This window comes from Cyrtonyx montezumae, unplaced genomic scaffold, assembly GCF_038088225.1.
Source record: "Cyrtonyx montezumae isolate F1298 unplaced genomic scaffold, pur_monq_1.0 scaffold_25, whole genome shotgun sequence".
Lineage (NCBI taxonomy): Eukaryota > Metazoa > Chordata > Aves > Galliformes > Odontophoridae > Cyrtonyx > Cyrtonyx montezumae.
This window is the reverse complement of record NW_027071992.1, coordinates 15,685,283-15,703,343: the sequence shown is the minus strand read 5'-3', so window position 1 is coordinate 15,703,343 and position 18,061 is coordinate 15,685,283. Positions and strand designations below refer to the sequence as shown.

Genomic DNA, 18,061 nt, shown 5'->3' with positions numbered 1-18,061 from the left:
TAGGGTGCTGGGTACCCTAGGCAAGTGGGTGCATGGGAATGTAACATTACAGAGATGAAAGCACCCAGTCCTGCATACCAGAAGGCTGTTCCAAATGGGCATCTCCCTGCTGCTGTGCCCCAGGCAAGGGCTCCCCACACAGGCACCAGCACAGACTGGAGCAAATCTTCTTCCCATTGCAATCAACAGCACATTTACAAAGTCAAACTATGAAGATTTTTATCTATTCAGAAAGTCTGCATTGAAGGAAAGGTGCATTTTCAAGCTTAATTCACCCAAAGTTCTCAGGTATTAGTTCACCAGGCTGATAGCTGGGCTGAAAGGACAGTGCTGGGCAACTGCATATTGACAACAAAGTCTGGAAAAACAGCCACTAAAACTGCACAAGGGATTGCAGAGATGATGCAGCCCTAAGAAAAGCTAATGGCATCTAGTCAAGGCAGTGAACCATCAGCACTATTATAATGGCACTGGTGACAGGAGCATAACACAGAAGAAAAATAATCTGTTCATCCACATTTAAAAATGATAAACCCAAATGAACAGGTGCATGAAGAGCCTGAGGGAAACAGAAAACCTATCAAACAAGAAGAAACTTAAGAGCCTGGCTTGTTTAGCCTAGCCAAATGTAGGCAGAGAGCGGATAGGATTGCTCTCTAAATATATCACAGGAGACAAACAAAACTGCTGAAGCAAAAAGATGATGCTGGCACAACAACAAGGGAATAAATGTGCTGTGAACACACTTCGGGGAAAGAAAAATAAAAACTCAGTCATCATAAGAGGTAGCCTTCCTGCTGTCACAGCTGGTTTTTAGGATGAAGTTTTAATCAGTGGTCTGAAAGGGCTATAGGACACAGTGCCTCTGCCCAAAGGTATCCAAAAGGTCCCTTACGTTCCTGTCCTTGTTCCCAGCTGGGAATTAGCATGTGTCACAATTCACAGGACTTCCTGGGATCCCTTCTTGCACCGACCTTGCTGAGAGAGAGCCACATCTGTTAGAGAACCTAGGGCCAGCACGTGGTGCTCCCACAGCCTCCCGTGCCACAGGAACTGCTTATGATTAATGACAGCCAGCCTACAGGTCACTGGAAGAGCCTCGTGTGGGCTGCACATGGATGAGGTGACAGCCACCAGGCACGTGCAGGGAGTTACATAAAACACCTCCTGGGTGCCTGTGCCCTAACACACCCACACTGCTGGCACAGCCACTGTTTTTCCCCATCAGATTCTGGGGGAAGAGGAGATGCTGTTTTGAACCCCTCCTTGCTGCTGTGTACAAGAAGTACATGAATACTGCTCAAAGGTTAGCATCACAGCCTTATCATTCCTGGCCACAAAACTGCTGTGCAATGGGTCAGGAAGTACGGAGGTGCTACAGCAGAAGCCGCCGTTCAAACCTCTATATTACGGACAAAAAAATAAATAAATCAAGAATGATGTTTTTTATCCATCTGTCAAACAGAAGAGCTCCGTAAGAGGCTGAATGTCCATCCGCAATCTCTTCTAAGAAGCGTGCCGCTTCCACACGAGGTCTGAACGCACCGCGCCCGACCCCGAGCAGAGCACTGTCCGTGCTCGCGACTCAACCCATCATTCCCGCAGGGCTTCCCCCTATTTACCACCAGCGTCTTTCCGACATTCCTCCACGCCCGCATCGCACCGAGCGCTGCAGCACCCACCAACGGGCGCTGGCGAGAAGGCGGTCAGCATTTTCTACGGGCACCGGGGGACCATCCCCCCCTCCTCCAGCCCCGCTCTCCCCCTGCCGCCCACCGCCCCTCCTCACTTACCGAACCGCCGCCGCTGTTTACAGCCAGCGCCGAGGCGGAGTCTCTCTGCTGTCCGCCCCCCGGTCCGCCCCAGCAGCCCGCCCCGCCTACGGCAGCGGGGTCCTCCCCCGGGCGAGCGGACGCGGTTGAACATCTGGTGAGAGCATCCTTAGAGGAGGTTGGGGAAATGGAAGTGTTGCAGCTCCATCACAGACTCCGCCTGCAGTTGCATTGGGGGAGGTTCAGGTTGGATATTAGGAAAAGTCTTACCAGGAGGAGTGGTAATGCACTGAAATGGGCTGCCCCCATGGTAGCATCACCATCCCTGGAGGTGTCCGAGTACCATGGAGATGTGGTACTCAGGAAGACGGTTTAGTGCACAGTATTGATGGTGGGTGGACAGCTGGACTGGATGATCTCAGAGGTCTTTCCAAGCTTAATGATTCGATGACTCTATAAAGGCACTCAGATTTATCTCAGATCCAGCCTCCCACAGCACACCCTGCCACTTTAGGAGATCCCAGAACAACTAGTATGTAAACACACCTGGTCAGTTCACAGACTGGCAACAAATCGGTCATCCCAATATTCTCTTTTTATTAAAAAAAAATATTTTACAAAATCAGAAGTGACGCAGGACACACATCGCTGCCAGATGATATGTCTCAAATCTAGATTTTGTCAAACTACTGAAATGTCTGTAGCTGGAAACAGTTCCCCAACAGATCCACCACCCCCTGCATGTCCTCTGCAGCCTCCACAAATCCCCTTTAGCCAGAAGGTGCTTTGTATGTAAACCACATAACACGAATGGCACAGACTCAGAGTTTCCTTGCTCTCTTAGCAAAAAATCTGCCTCTGCTGCTCTGCATTAATGTCTGCTGTGTTCCATGCTAGAGACAACTCTTGATAGATCCACAGGCCAGGTTGGGTGTTGTGTAGAAGTCTGCTCACCCGCACGCACTCTCTTTTTAACTCCATCTCCAAGAAGGCTGACTATGAAAGGCATAAACCTAGCCAGAAAGCCATAATTTCCTCCATGAAGTGAATGCTAAGTCAAAGGGAGGTGATGAGCACCAAATATCACAGCACTTTCCTCAATCAGGGTGAAGGCTCTAAATGTATATTGACATCTCCTTGCAAAGGATATAACTGAATTAGAATTTGCTCCTTCCCTACCAAGCAGCGTCTGGCTGCTGAAACCTGGATCCAGGCCCAGCTCTGGTTTGCACTGCCTATGCTGAAATTTAATACCACAGTTTGCAACAAGCCTCCCAAGCAGCAGGTGCAACAGAGTGGTATTTTATGTGCGCTGAGATAAATGCAGGGATACGACACCTTCTATTAGAGCTTAAACTATTTTTTACAGTAACTGCTGGAGCTGGGACCACAGGCTGCATGGCGTTGCGCACAGATCAGATGAAGTGGGGACATGGCTGGCCTCTTGCCATCAAAGATTGCCTCCAGCAATAGCTCAGAGTCAAGGCAGAGAGCTCTCAATAAATGCCAGATGGTTAGTGTGCAAAATTCTAAGTCAGTACTAGGCAAGAGACTAAATTTGTGCAAAAGAACTGAGAAAATATAACAGGCAAAGCTGCTTAGTCCTCTGCACATACAGAAAAGCTCAGTTTGGACAACTCAGCAGCACTGCAGGACAGATCCCCATGTGGACACGCTACTCTTCCACCTAATCACCCACTGGTACTGGTGTAACGAAGCTGTGAGCAATCATGGATCACCACCAGATCACCGGGTCTCCCTCTGCTGGCAGTATTACTGATAGGATTCAGCGGAGTCTTCTGCATTCTGAAACTCATGGCTGAATCATTCCCACGCAAGTATCAGTCAGTATGGAGAAACTCTGCAGAGGCCCCTGAGCCCTTACCAAGATCCTCTGAAACCTGACCACACTGCTCAGCAGGGAGGGCAAACAGCAGCCAGATCATGCTTCACTCTTACTCTGATCAACTGCACCAGCAGAGTACAGGGCAGGGAGCCCTGTGCCAGCAGTGAAATAGCATCTTTCCCTCTGATATTTCTGGTGTGAGTTCCATCAATTCAAATGTGCATGTATATCAGTCTGTTTTGGAGGGAAATTCATCTGGTGCCAGGGGTTCAGATGAGCCTAGCCATGATATGGGCTTCTACGTGCTAGATTTTAGGGCTTGATCCATATGGGTGCCTGAACTTCTTTTGACCTTCTATTTTAAGTCTAAATGAAATGGCCAGTGCCCAGCTACAAAACCTGAGATGGCTGTGAGGACAAAGATCTTTTACAAGAGCAGATTTGCAATGCAGACAGGGCAGACTGATGAATGTCAACTCCTTGTCCCTTGACCAATTGGGAACCTCTCTGAGCTTGCAGCACCTTCTGACTGAACATGGAGGAACAGGGTGGTGGGGGGACACTGGCCTTCCTTTGAGAAACATGATTAACCATTGGTTTGAAAGGAGGTTACTTACAAATCATCCTTTCCAAAGTGCTTGTGTACAGAATAGTCAAAAGGCCATCAAGTTACACATACTATGAAGACTGGGGGTTTGCGAGTTGTGTGGCTGGACCTAAGGCACATCCGGGGTTCATACTGTCACCCCAGTACTATGGCCCAGAGCAGACTCCTGACAGACCCAAAGGCACATGATTAGAAAAGATATTGCCAATTTCACCCTTTCCTCAGCCTGGACTTCACTTTGCTCTGAGGTATATATGCTTAAAAAAATAAATGATGAGCATTACAATCTTAGGGAGCGAGGAGGCCTCCTGCAGCATGTTCTCCTTGCTCCAGAGAGGCCCTTAGAGATAATTGTATGGCAGTTTTGCTTCTCCTGCTCCTCCTTTGCCAGGAGCAGGACACAGCTTTGGGAGAGGAGCTGAATCCAGAGAGTGCACATGGGAGAAAGGAGAGGCCGAAGTCTTAGCTTGGGTAGTCCTTCCCACCAGCCCTTTGGTTTGCTTTGGTTTGGTTGGTTTTGGTTCTTATAGTCCCTTGTGTTTATGTTTGTCACTATTGGGTGAAAACGTTCCTGTTGTGGCAAAAGGTGATTTTGGCCGCATGTTTCTCCCAGACATAATGAGTGCCCCGAAGCCATGCTGATGGGAGAAGGCATATCCCGAGCGGCGCGTGCTGGTCCGACGCAGGCGTCTCTTGGGGGATGGTGGGGGTGGCCTCTTTTTAGCTTCTTTGATCTTGAGTAGGACCTGAAATCAGAAAATAGAACGGAACACATGGCAAATGCGTTGTTATTCACGAGCGCAGTTAAAAAAGGAGTGAAGAAAGGGGAGAAGAAAGAAGGGTCCAAAGCCAAAAATGATTAACAAAGCAGGACAATGGTGGGAGGGGTTGCAGGGCAGGAACTGAACTTGCCAGCCTTGAAAAGGGGAAAAATAATCTTATTCTGAAAAGCACTGCTGGTAGTGTCATCTTTAAGGCATGGGAGAAGATGACTTCAGCTCTCCAAGACCTTGGTTGTGGCACTGCTGCAGCTCTTTTAGGGACTTTGGTCAAATACCCCATCGTGTAAAATCTCTGCAACAACAGCCTAAAGTCCAGATCTGTACAGACCTAGTTCTGTAAGGAAATATTGAAAATTTGGCTTACGTAAACCAGAACACAGACTGCTTGAGGGAATCTTCAGTACATACAAGGTTTTTATGATTGTAATGATCAATAGATTCTTATATCCTTTATCAGAGGGGAGAAATATGGTGCGCTTTATTTGCAGGTCGGAGGCTCCCTGTCCCCATGTGAGTCAGGATAATCTCCTACTGCCTCCCTCTGTCTCTCCTGCCCAGGAAAGTGCCGTCCTGTATTTAAGTTCTTGTGCTGCCATACAGCAGGAAACCCAAACAACTGTCTCCCGTGATAGTTCATTTCACAGAGGCAAGAAAAAACAACAAAGTGGTTTTGCACTGTTGATGGTCACTTAGTGCATAGAGGCTGGGATTCTGGGCCACATTTATGTCTGCTCATCTAAAGAGTAAATTCAGCCCATTTTTGCATACCAGAACTTCCTCTTTGTCTTGAGGACCTTCCTACCTAGCACACACCTGCTCCTCTGCAAGGGCTGGGCATTCTCCCTCACTCTTCCTCAAACAGCCCTGGAGCACCCGGGGAGATCTGTGGGCATCCCAAGGATGATGAAAGAATCATAGAATAGTCTGGGTTGGAAGGGAACTTAAAGGACTTGTGGTCCAGCTTCCCTTCAATGAACAGGGATGAAGACCTCGCAGCGAGGTGCAGGAAGAAGAAGAGAGCACAAGGTGGCAGCAGCATTTAACAGATGCTCCTGTTTGAGAAGAAGCTCGAGGAGCTGTGGGGATGCCAATCCGTAGCAAGAGTCGTCTGCTGTGCTGAGCTGTGTGCTCACTCCATCTCTTCCAGCCTCCCCTTGCCTTAACGGCCTCACTTCCAGACTCTTGTGCAAGGGAAGGCAGCTGGTTTTGGAGGGGCTACAAATGAAGTAACTTAAGAAATCAAAAAATCCCCAGCAAGATAGATGCTGGGTAAAGGGTTGAGGGCTGTGGTCTGCCAGGCAAAAAAATTTTGCAGTATCAGGGAGAACTGAAATACATTGCTCCTTTGCTGCCAAGCCCCAGGACTTAAACCCTGCAGTTAAAAATAGTGCTGCTTCCTCACTCCAGCGCAATCCAATCCACATCTAAATAATCTCAGCCACAGTCCCAGCTGTAGATGGTTTGAGCTGTGCCAAAAGCCAAATTCAGTCCTCCTGCTCAAGGGACTGGGAGCCAGACAGATGGCAACATTGCACCCGCAGGGACGTGTACTCCGAGCAGTGCCAGCCCACTGCAATATGGCTCTGCAGTAAACCTGACTGGTAGGAAGAGGGCTTCAGGTTTACTAAAACACCTCCTTACATTATCGCTGGCAGTTGGCCTTAAGAGAGTCTTCAGGAATCGGAAGCCAACTACGGGCAGCACACAGAGGGCGATGCTGAGGAAGATTGCTAGCCACACGTTGGGTTGGCTGAGGGTGTTCCGAGCAGTACCTGAAAAAGAAATAATTAAAAGCACATCAGCAGTACCTCTCACCACCATGCTCTTTAATGCCATGATTCAATCACTCTGTCACTCCAAAACACTGGGAAACTGCCCAAAATACAAAGTAGATGCCTTCTCCAGCAGTGAAATCAACTTGCTGCAGAGGATAGCAATATTGTTATCACTGTCTGAGATGTGCAAACGGGAAGGCAACATCCAGACTCAACTGCTCAGAAAGAGGGGTATGTTAATGAGTCAAATCAATGCAGAAGATTGATGTGAATGTTCAGGAGACCTTCAGCAGCAGTTCAACCCTCTCAACTTTTTCCAGGATGTGTCTTAATTTCAGCAGCACTTCCCAAAATGGGTGGGATCACAGCCCTTGGGGAGAGGAGAGTGCATTGCCCTGGCTGTGTATCTCTGTATGCAAAGCAGCTGCCACGTCTGACACTGCTGTGTTCTCTGAAACTGAAGTGCTGGCTTTTGGCTCCCCTGAAATCTGAAGGAATGTAGGATAGAGAAAACAGTCTACAAAACCCTCATTACAGTGTTCATCAATGTTGTTGTTGGCAGTAAAGTTGCTGAGTGTTTTCAGTTGGCCAAATTCTGCTGTATTCCCACTCCAATAAGATAAGTAAAAAAAGTTGCCCAACTCCAGACTAGAAACACTTTCCTTAGACACGGTTTCAGACTAAGACCTTATGAAGAGGCACACAGCATTATGGATAATTTGACCTCAGTAATACCAATATAACAGCAGACAGAGAAACCCCTGGCAAGTGAGTTACCAGCTGTCTTTGGAAACTCAACAGACACTCTACCTTCTTGCACTCTATTAAAAGCCATCTTACCATCTGCTTCAAAGATACACTGCAGGCTCTGACTGGAATCCCAGAAATTTCTAAAATGGCCATGCACTGAATATGGACAGAGTTGGTCTTGGTTGAATAATCCATCCAGAAATAAAAGTATTGATTCATACACTGATCCAAGACTTGAAACAAAAAGCTCTGTTATTTCAGGAGTAGGGTCTCCTAACAATGGCGTTTCAATACAGAGAATGGATACATAAAGCCATTAAAAACATCTGAACTTCTTTGCTAAGGTTTCATCTTTCCCCTGCTTAAAGTCTTATATGCCAGGTTCATTTTTATGGTATCTTTTCCTTTTTCATATGTTCAGAAACTTCTTATGCAGAGATGAAAAGAGGCAAAAATCATCAGTGGCATTTCTTTATCCTTGAGCATTTGCTGGCTAAGCTCACTACTGTCATATGGCATTTTCTTGTTTAAATGGAAGTTGTATTTCTATGCCCTCCTATACTAACACATCCGTTTGTTTATGACATAACCTACATCCTTCTGCAAACAAAATGCTTCCAGATACCTATAAGAATCAGATATCTGGAAACAGAATCTAAAAAATGTAGCAGAAAGCATTCCAGACAGCTCAGCGAGTTTGTTTTAGGGATCAGTGCCATGGCTGTGTGAGAATGTCCATTCTTCTGCAAGGAAGTGAACATGGCACATGTTCACGTGGATGGATGGGATTCAAAATAAGCATTTGTGGCAACCTCCAGAAGAACCCTGGCCTTTCTTGTGAAAAAGGCAATCCATGTATTCTGTAGCCTGTTGTTGCCTCCAGAGAGGCAATAACCCCCACTAGAAGTGCTTAGCAGAGTTAAGCCCCACAGTATAATAATTTTGAGTGCAGTGCAGGTTTGCCCAAGTGCTTACCAACAAATGGGAACGATGCCGTGAGGATCAGGTACATGCCATCACTATACATGGTGAAGGTGATAGCAAAATAAACAGAAAGGCTGCCCCAGATAAAGAACTGGTTCACAACTGTCCAGTAAGAGGTGTCCAAGCCAATCTGAAAGAGCAGAGCAGTACAACTGTTGTCAGTGCCCTAGTTATTTAATAGATATGGTTTGAAGACAGCTAGACATCTTGTCCTCCACTGTTCCCAAGACAGTTTTTTATTCAGGCCTCAAGAAATACCAAGCCTGAGGTCACAGAATGCTGAATGACAATTCAAGGTAAGCATTAGCATATTTGTCCTGTTCTTGTCCTCTTCTCAAGAATTCACTGGTGGCCAATACTAGATAGATCAAAGAAGCCATACTTATATCCCAACCCTGAGCCGTGATCTTGCACCAAAAGCTCAGAGGAGCTTACAAGACCTCATATAGCAGAAACCATTTTCTAGAGAGGTATGAATTATTTGCTTTTCTGTTGAGAAATTCCTCTCATCGTTCCAGTACCACCTGAATGTTGTAGCTCCAAGTCCTAGCAATTTCTTCCACTAAGTCTAGTTCCAGCCTCTGTACTACGCATGGGATCTCACTATGATGGGGACCCCATAAATAACTGCCTGCTAGCAGACAGACTCAAGCTCATCCCATAAAACTGCGAGTGCTTGTCTACTTCCAGCCTTAACCATCTTCTCTACTGTGAGCAAAAACTCTGCCTTATCGTGACTGTGATTTTTGCAATAGAAAAAAATCTATTGTTCTATAAAACTAAGGAGAATAAGCTGGTGTCACGTCATCCTTTTGCAAAAATTCAAGATGCAGCAGAAGACACAATGCTATCAGAATCCCAAGTGGCCCTCCAGAGGCTGCCTTCTTAAAACAATAACTGATTCCTAAATATAATCAAAGATGCCCTTACCTGTACAGACACCACAATCAGTAAGCAGGTCTGGGCCATCAGGGCAAAGGACTGGTAGTCAGCAATGGCTTTCCCATCACTTCTCATCGTATTGTACATGGCCCCATAGGGGATAAAGAAGAGAATTAGGGAACTGTAGATCCCTTGCAACATGCACTTGATAAACACTGTTTTGTTAAAATAGAGGTTTTGCTGCCCAGGCACATATAGCTGTGGAAACAGCAAGCTCCAACGGTCATCCACGTCCTGAAAATAGATAGGAGATGGTCAGATTTGCTGGCCCCTACCCAACCAATCACACAAGACTACTTTAAGGTTGCCATGTCCCCATGATGTTCATTTCTGTGAGAAAAGTCTCTTCACCCAATTCACTGAGTTCAGTGACTAGAATGCCACCTATCAAGGTCACCCAGACTTGTTTTCCATCCTGAATTTCACCATTCAGTGCTGAGAAATCTGACAAGTGTTGCAAAAAAAAAGGAAGGTACGTTTCACCTTAATCAGACTGCATGCCCTGTTCTAAGAATTTACTGGAAGCTAAAGGACAGAAAATACCATGCTTGCTATGATTCTACTGAGGTAGAAATATGTATGTGAAATTATATATATGTGAATTGACTGCGGGAAAGCTGAACCTGGACCTCCAGGATGAGTGGATCCTCAAGAGCTGTGCATCATTCTTTGTTCGGTGTGGTGAATAAAAAGCCACTTGTCTGGTTCTGAAGCCAGACCTTCAGTGAGATGTGGCTGTGTCCTTTTATTGTGCTCTTAGGTCTGTGACAGGAATTTGTTTTAGGGGTTATCACAGCAGCTAGTCAAAAAGCCAGCTGCTTCTGCTTCACCGAATCAACTCAAAAGTAACCAGAAACAAAACACCTATAAAAATAATACAAGGGGTGATTCAAACAGTACCTGATCGAAAAGGCTCATTCCTAGCACTGGGAGGGAGGTATACACCAGATTGTAAAGTGTAATGAACCACTGATCGTACACAGTCTGAAATGAAAATAAACAGAGCATCATGTTAGCAGAATGCTGCCTTCTCCTTCTCTTCAAAAGATTACACAGTCATAAAAGCAGTCTTCTCCTTGCAGATCTGCCTTGTAGGTCTGCCCTATAATCTGCCTGGATATGGTCCTGCTGGAGGAAGGGTTGGACCTGATGGACCCAGAGGTCCTGCCAACTTCAACCATTATATGATTCTGTTAATTAGACGCTGGAGTACCCTGACTGAAGATACTATTGAGACCAAAAGCATAGGAAAACTTGAGCTTAACAGCCCTGAACTGCTCACTACAAGAATATGGGGAACATGCTGGAGAAGGATGACTTCATATTGGTCATGATTGCTAAGCACCGGCTACTGCCCACAGTCAGAACAAGAGCTCCTTGACCTGACCCAGTACAGCTTTTCATGTGAGCTAATGAAATTCATAGGTCCTACACAGATCTGCACCACAACAGTCATGTTGTGGGTAATCTACATCTTTCTTTGATGGCTGCAATCAGTTTGAACACTCTTAAAAGTCCCAGGAGGTGCCTATAATCTTAATAAGGCACCTAAATGTCTTTAGGCATCTTTCCTTTAACAGCAGTACCGTATCAGTTTTATACAAACAGAAGACAGAAGTATGTACCTTACAGTAAGACGGGGAGAACTGGTTTAGTTCACTTCCATTTAAAATATTTCCAGATATTTTCCTTGGAAATGCTGGGCACAGCCATGAGACAAGAGAAGTTGACCTACCTGAGCTGAGAAGCCGGAGAAGAATCCATACCAGAAATGCACTAATGTGAAGGCAAAATTCTTATAGAAGAAGTACTTGAGGAATTTGCACATGCGGATGTAGGACCAGCGTCCGTGGACCAAGAGCAGGCGCTGCAGGTAGCGGAACTGGGCAAAGGAGAAGTCACTGGACAGGACTGCCTGCATCCCCTCCTGGCCACTGATACCAACCCCGATGTGGGCAGCTGCAACAAGGAAGTCACTGGTCATGTCAGGTTGGATATTAGGAAGAAGCTATTCTAGGAAAGAGTGGTGAGGCATTGGCACAGGCTGCCCAGGGTCACCATCTCTGGAGGTGTTCAAGAAACATGTAGACATGGTATGAGGGACAGAGATTAGCTGTATTGGTTATATTAGAGGGACACGAATTAGTTGTATTGGTTATAGGTGGATGGTTGGACTAGATGATTGCAGAGGTCTTTTTCAACCTTAACGACTCTATGACTGTTTCATTCTATATCAGTACAATGAGGGTTGTGGTAATGAATCGCCCATGCTGAGGCACTGAGTTAATTCCATCCCAGACTACTTTAGAAGTCCTATGTAAAGTTATTCAAGAAAAAATAACAGGAGAGTACTAATTCTTTCAGCACTGTTATGATTTTGGATGCGTTGATTCATTTCCAGTAACTGGCTTGTACTACCTGAATGAGGTTACACTCTCAGCAACAATATATTTTATTTTCTAATAGCACAAATCATTGCTGCTGTTATGAATACCTTTAATTTCTGTTGACACATGAATTGTATTTACATGCATGCAGATCCTTCCAACAGACTTACAACATTACTCCAGACAAGCAAAACTTTCAAACTGTCAAATGCCTTATAGATTTCTTAGACACAGTAGTGTAAGGCAAACTGCAGCTTTTTTACATTTCTTGGGCTTCATTAGTTCAATCATATAATTAGATATAAGAGTCACATCTCTTTTAATAGCAGCTTGGGTTTATTAAATATGGAAAAAAGTTTAATATGACAGCTAATTATACAGCTGTAACTAATGAGAGCAATCTTGATGGCTAAAGGTTGTTAAGATTCAAAAGTTTCCACGGAACAATGAGTTGATAAAATCCCAAAGTCCCAACACTCTTGTAGTGGCAGGGTTAGTTTCTAATTATCATTTTACACTTTTTAACTTGCTTTTCTTATCCTTTCTTGACTGGCTGCCTGACTTATTTCCCTTGAAGCTTCCTACTTAGCCTTTTCTTTCTTAATTAAACAGCTTCAGTTAATAAATTCTTGCAAATTAACACAAGAAGATTAGCAACAGGCCCTTCTGAATAATCTTAATTTAATTATACATAGTTATGGGATTTTTTTCATAAATTCATTGAGGAAATGCAGCATCAAATGTTGCTCAAGGATGAAGGAGTGCAGAGGTCTGTATTTTATAACACGTGGGAGATAAATGACAAAGGTCCCCCCCACATGGAAATGTTTAAAAAATCCTGTTACACTGTGCTGACTGCTGAAAGATGTGCATGGCAGATAGGCACCTGCTAAAACAAACTTGTTTGTTCTTTGCGTTACCAATGTGAGGATGGCATGCAGGTGGACTAGTTGCACCCCAGTGAGCTTCAAGTCTATGATAAAGGCTGAAACCACAGATGGGTTTGATGAGTTGATGGCTGAACTGGGTGGTATTAGTGGTCTTTCCAACCTTTATGATTCTGTGATTCTATGACTGAGCCTATGAAATCAAGAAACCTGGGACAGAACCATTGTTGTCACAAGGGGATCAGACAGAGGCCCCTCAGAGGGTTAGGGTTAGAATCAGGGTTAGGACACCTCAGGCAGCAAACATGGCAGCATGTCATTTTGCTGGAGCATGCTGGCTCTCAGCCCTTACTCACTTTTGATCATACTGACATCGTTGGCACCATCTCCAATGGCCAGTGTCACAGCTTTCTTGTACTTCTTCACCAGCTCCACCACCTGGGCCTTCTGCAGTGGAGTCACCCGGCAGCAGATCACCACTTTGCACATACATGCTGTTCGCACCAGCTCCAGTTCCAGATTCCCTTCTAGCGCATAGGCCTGAGAAGAAAAGGCACAGAGGTTTCTTACTAGCTTGTGTCAGACCAGCAGCAATGTGTGCTCTGACAAAAAGGACACTGTGGTAACAAAATGAAGATCTGAAGGAGTTTTTCCATTCAGCACAAGGGAAGTGTGCCTGAAAACACTGAGCTTAGGTGGACCTAAGAAAGCAAAGCATAGTTGGATTCCTGGTTGCCACTCCAGTTCTGCCAGAGAAGGTGGGAGCGGGCTTAATTTTTTGTATTTCTTTCAGATTGTGGTTTTTGGCTCTATTCTTCAATGTTTTTTTTCTGCATCAACATTCATGGGTGGAATATACCTAGCTTCAACTTACTAAGTGACATGGTCTGCAGTGGTCTCAAGCATGGGTGGAGGTTGTACTAGGTGATCTTATTGGTCTTTCCAGCCTTAATGATTCTATGATTCTCTCCTCAGACCCATTACAGCAAGCCCACAGTCCTTCCTGTGTAATGCCTTGTCCAGATGTCTTTTTTTTTTTATTTAAGAACTAAGAGCTTTAAAATACTGAGTCATTATCACCCTCCTTCACTCCTTTCAGGGCAGGGAGGCAATGAAAGAGATCTATTCTTGATTTGGTTTTAGTGCACTTACCAGTGATTACAGCTAGAGATGGCTTTTGCTACAGCACCCTGCTTACACAGCACCTGCAGAAGCTATCACACAGAAACTCTACTACTGGCATGGTGCAGAGATAGCTAGTTATATGATGCTGCTACTGCACCCTGTTCTTTCCTATGTCTCAGCAAGACCACATGTACACAATACCAATGGACAAGGGCGTAACACAAAGGCCAGATGCTCTGTTTAAGTGGATGCTAGAAGGACAGTTACTACTCTTCGAGTCATAGGTGCACAGAAATAAACCACATCTAGCAATAAGATTTTTTGGGTAGCAGTTAGCAGAGCTGGTATAGAGCTGGGGGTTAAATTTGCTGGATTGCTATTAAGAGGTAGCAACTACAGGATACAGAAGCCAGAATTTGTCTCTGAAAAGCAGTGGCTATCTCCATCACTACCTACTTGCTTTCCCTGTGATGTAGAAAAGCAAAATATAAAGGTCACATGAACACGATCTAGTCTAAGTCTTCCTCATAGATGGATCAAAGAGTATCTAAATAATTTTTGCGACTAAACTGTTCTAAAAGTTTTCCAAGGTTGGAAAATCTATTCCAACGCTTCACTATTCTCAGCAGGAGGATCTTTAGTTCAAGCTCTCTGCCTCAGTTTTACTAGAATCATAGAATCATTATGGTTGGAAAAGACCACAGAGACCTCCAGCAATGATGATTCCACTACCTCCACAAGCAGCCTATGACAACGCATCATCACTGTTTCTGAGAAGACATTTTTCTTAATATCCAAGCTGAGATATTATTCTTCTATTTCTTTTACTTGTTCATATTTGGAAAGTATTAGCAGGGTAGATTGGTATTCTCTAGGTTCTGAAACACTAACACTCTTAGTTCTCATCTGTGCTCTCCAGATCATGCATGATCTCACAGATTTATCTGCATTCTCTTTGGTTGGTCTACAGTTTTCTCAAAACAAAACAAAACAAGACAAAACAAAATGGGGGGCGGGGGGGAGGGGGGGAGGAAGGGGGAGCAAGTGACTTCAATTATTTCAGCAACAACTTCACTAACACCAAATGGAGCAGAAGGATTTTTTCACAAGTAGTAACAGGTGATGCTTTTACATACGTATGTCTGATCTTGTATGCATGCAGTTGATTATGTGAAAGTGGAGGACAATGAATGTGTTCTTACTGAATCACGTTTTCTATTTTTTCAAGATATTTCTCCAATTTGCCAAAATTATTTCCAAATCTAATCTTGAACTTCTTGCATCATCCCTGCAGTTCCTCCCAGTGTGGTATTATCTGCAGGTTTAAGAAGCCTGGTTTCTTTGGAAGCAGTTAATTAAAATACTAAGTATTGAATAGAAGTGGGATAGTCCCGTGTAAATGTCACTGTTGTTTCATTATCTACAGTGGGCCCACAGGAGCCATACTTCCCAAGCAGTTTTGCATTTGTTGTATAAAAAACTTAATCTATACCATATTACTTCAGCTTGCTTGGAAAAACATCATGGGAAGCATCAAATAATTTATTAGTCAAGTTTTATGACATATGTTCTATCTGTTACCACATATATGTATTTAGTAGACCACATTCTTAGCATACTTGAAATCCAGGTTTGATGTTATCTTATCTCCTTAGTGCATCCACTGGCTGACTACTTTTCCCACTATATTTCTGGAAAGAGTAACTGATCTGCCCTACTGCTTGAGCTCACTGAGCATCAGGTCCAGCTTTTCCCTGCTCATTCTGAAACCTTGATCATCACCTGTGATGTCTCAAAAAAGAAAACCCAAACAAGAACACACACACATATAAAAACAAAACAAAACCAAACACTCAGTCATATATGGCTAATTTTTAAACTTTTTTAGACTTCTAGTATGTCTCTAACATATTAAGTTCTTAGGCAAACTCAGTCCTAGCATGACTCTGGACTTCCTTACCAAGCTGTGGCCATTGATAACCAGACCATATACCCCATTTGCTTGCTCATCAGGTAGAACCTTTGGATTTTTGGAAGACTTTTCAATCTGAATGTTGATTTCATCACTGTCCAGAAAAGAGTCTGGCTTCATCTTTTTCCTTGCATTCCTGAAAAGAGAATCCAGAATAAGAATTAAAATCTTGCAGAGATATATGATTTACTAAACCAGATTTACGATGACAGAAACTTGGTGCTTCCCTTTGTTAGTTCCGTTTTCTATGTATCCTTACTATAATATGCATTGTTTAGCTACTGCTTTTTGTGTGTGTCACCCACATGCTTTTGAAACTCTACAAAGCATTTACAGTATCTATGCTGATTTGAAGTCAAACAACTGATCTGAATGTCCCACCAAAGGAATCTGGAATTTTCTTGCACGATGTCTGGCAATCACCTACTTCCAGAGAAAAGGATTGAAAGAAAATCTGATTTTTCTCCTACCCCTAACAATTTATTTCTGCTGAGGAGGCTAGAGAGGAAGGCAGATTGCCAGATAATGCTAGACAAGGATCATATCCAAGCAAAGAATTGCAATGTGGATGGACAACAGCAACTGAGCAACAGCACAGATCAAGCCTGAAGCCAAAGGTTTTGTGGCTGCTGATCACTTGTCCAGTGTCAACTGATGCTGAATGCATGTCTTTGTTGTCTTATTCGCTGATGAAGATTTGAACTCTTGGAACAAGAAGCTACACAGTTTACCCTCACAGAAGATGTCTACACTATATAGGTCTAGCTCCTAGGTCTTCCAGGGAGGCAGCTAGCCCCTATCAAGGATCCCTGAAATGAGCTGTATCAGATAAAGCATCCAGGAGAAACTAAATCAACTAATTAAAAAAAAAATAAGAGGGAACAACACAAAATACTGGTAAATTCCAGCAGCAGTGCACAGTAACAAAGCTGCATACTTCAACCATTTACCTGAGCTCATTGAGTACTTCATCAGAAGTGCTGCCTTCAATAACAAATACATCTGCCATGTCATCATAGAGCAAGTTGCAGGAATAACCGATATTCATTGCCGTTTCTGGGAAAGAAGGACAGGAGAGATTACCCATTTTGGTACTCCAAACCCACTCACAGTCTCTTGTGTCCTTTTTACACCCATGACAATAGCTCTTTTTATCATTTCAGTGTTTTTTTCGTAAGTAAAACTATTTCACTCTGAACATGCAAAAATTAAATGCTCCCTTTTTTCTCAAAAATTTACTGCTCATTTCTTGGTTGAAGTGAAACACTTTTTGCATCCCAGAAATGCCATTGTTTCTGCAAGGTTATTATTTCTCCAAAATTCGCTGGATCCCATTGACAGTTCTTTCCAGCATAATTTTCCAGAAGCTTTTGTTTCTTCCGTTTTTGTTCTAGAACGTTAATGCCAGAAACAGAACTAAGATCAGCTTTAACATTCAAGTTTCTGGAAATATGTATTTAATTATTTTTTTTTTGTTAATTTTGCAGTAGGAGACTGTGAGATCCTCACTATCATCTCTCCATTGGCGAAGGCCACTATCTTCATACTGCTTCCATCCTCAGGTCGGGAGTTAGGAACAGGCACTATCTGCAGGCCTGACTGCAGCTAACTGAAGTTTTGTCTTGCTGGCAGTGAAGAAAGCCCTCTATGGTTGAGAACATGGGTCCTAGTGGCAATCATGTCACCAGTGAAAGAGAAGTAGGCATCACAAACTGCAGCCCCCTTACCTTGCTTGTCTCCAGTGAGAACCCATATCTTAATGCTGGCTTTGGCAAGGGTCTCAATGGTCTGTGGGACCCCATCTTGCAGCTTGTCTTCAATTGCTGTGGCACCTAGCAGCTTAACAGAGAACAGGGAATGGGTAAGTCTTCCCACTGTGAGTAAAGGAGCAAGCATTAGACATCCATACAGGCATTCAAGCAAAACCAAATGAAACTCAGAAATAAAGTTGCACTGACTTTCTTTCTCCATCAGCAAATTTACTGCATGAAATACAACACTGATCCTCCAGATGCTATACTTTGTAATCCTCCTGGCTCAGATGGACCATGAACATGCAAAAAATCATGTGTCACGCATAAGCAGGTCTATGTTCTTCCATGTCCTCTTCATAAGAGACAGAGATTTAATGCAGGAATGAAGACTCTTAGGGATTCTTGTCCCCAAATTTCTATATTCATTCTCCAATGCGGAGCTTGCTCCAGACATATTGCAACTGTTGTATGGCTGCAA

General features: G+C 44.0%; 2 protein-coding genes across 3 annotated transcripts in view; both read right to left on the bottom strand.

Annotated features, from left to right (window-relative positions):
- The window catches only part of RUSC2 (RUN and SH3 domain containing 2), a 53,254-nt gene extending 51,444 nt beyond the window's left edge, over positions 1 to 1,810 (bottom strand). The window contains exon 1 of the mRNA XM_065740056.1: positions 1,794 to 1,810. The gene's annotated coding sequence lies outside the window, so the exon portion shown is untranslated. The remainder of the gene's footprint in view (positions 1 to 1,793) is intronic.
- Positions 1,811 to 2,345: 535 nt separating this feature from the next.
- The window catches only part of LOC136050883 (phospholipid-transporting ATPase ID-like), a 79,517-nt gene continuing 63,801 nt past the window's right edge, over positions 2,346 to 18,061 (bottom strand). For both annotated transcript variants that reach the window (XM_065740063.1, XM_065740062.1), the window contains exons 19-28: positions 17,557 to 17,668; positions 16,780 to 16,885; positions 15,818 to 15,965; positions 13,089 to 13,272; positions 11,194 to 11,417; positions 10,359 to 10,442; positions 9,447 to 9,692; positions 8,508 to 8,646; positions 6,649 to 6,779; positions 2,346 to 4,971 (exon numbers count right to left, since the gene is read on the bottom strand). In XM_065740063.1, the coding sequence (XP_065596135.1) occupies positions 4,750 to 4,971; positions 6,649 to 6,779; positions 8,508 to 8,646; positions 9,447 to 9,692; positions 10,359 to 10,442; positions 11,194 to 11,417; positions 13,089 to 13,272; positions 15,818 to 15,965; positions 16,780 to 16,885; positions 17,557 to 17,668 (1,596 nt within the window). In that variant the 3' untranslated portion in view covers positions 2,346 to 4,749. The remainder of the gene's footprint in view (positions 4,972 to 6,648; positions 6,780 to 8,507; positions 8,647 to 9,446; positions 9,693 to 10,358; positions 10,443 to 11,193; positions 11,418 to 13,088; positions 13,273 to 15,817; positions 15,966 to 16,779; positions 16,886 to 17,556; positions 17,669 to 18,061) is intronic.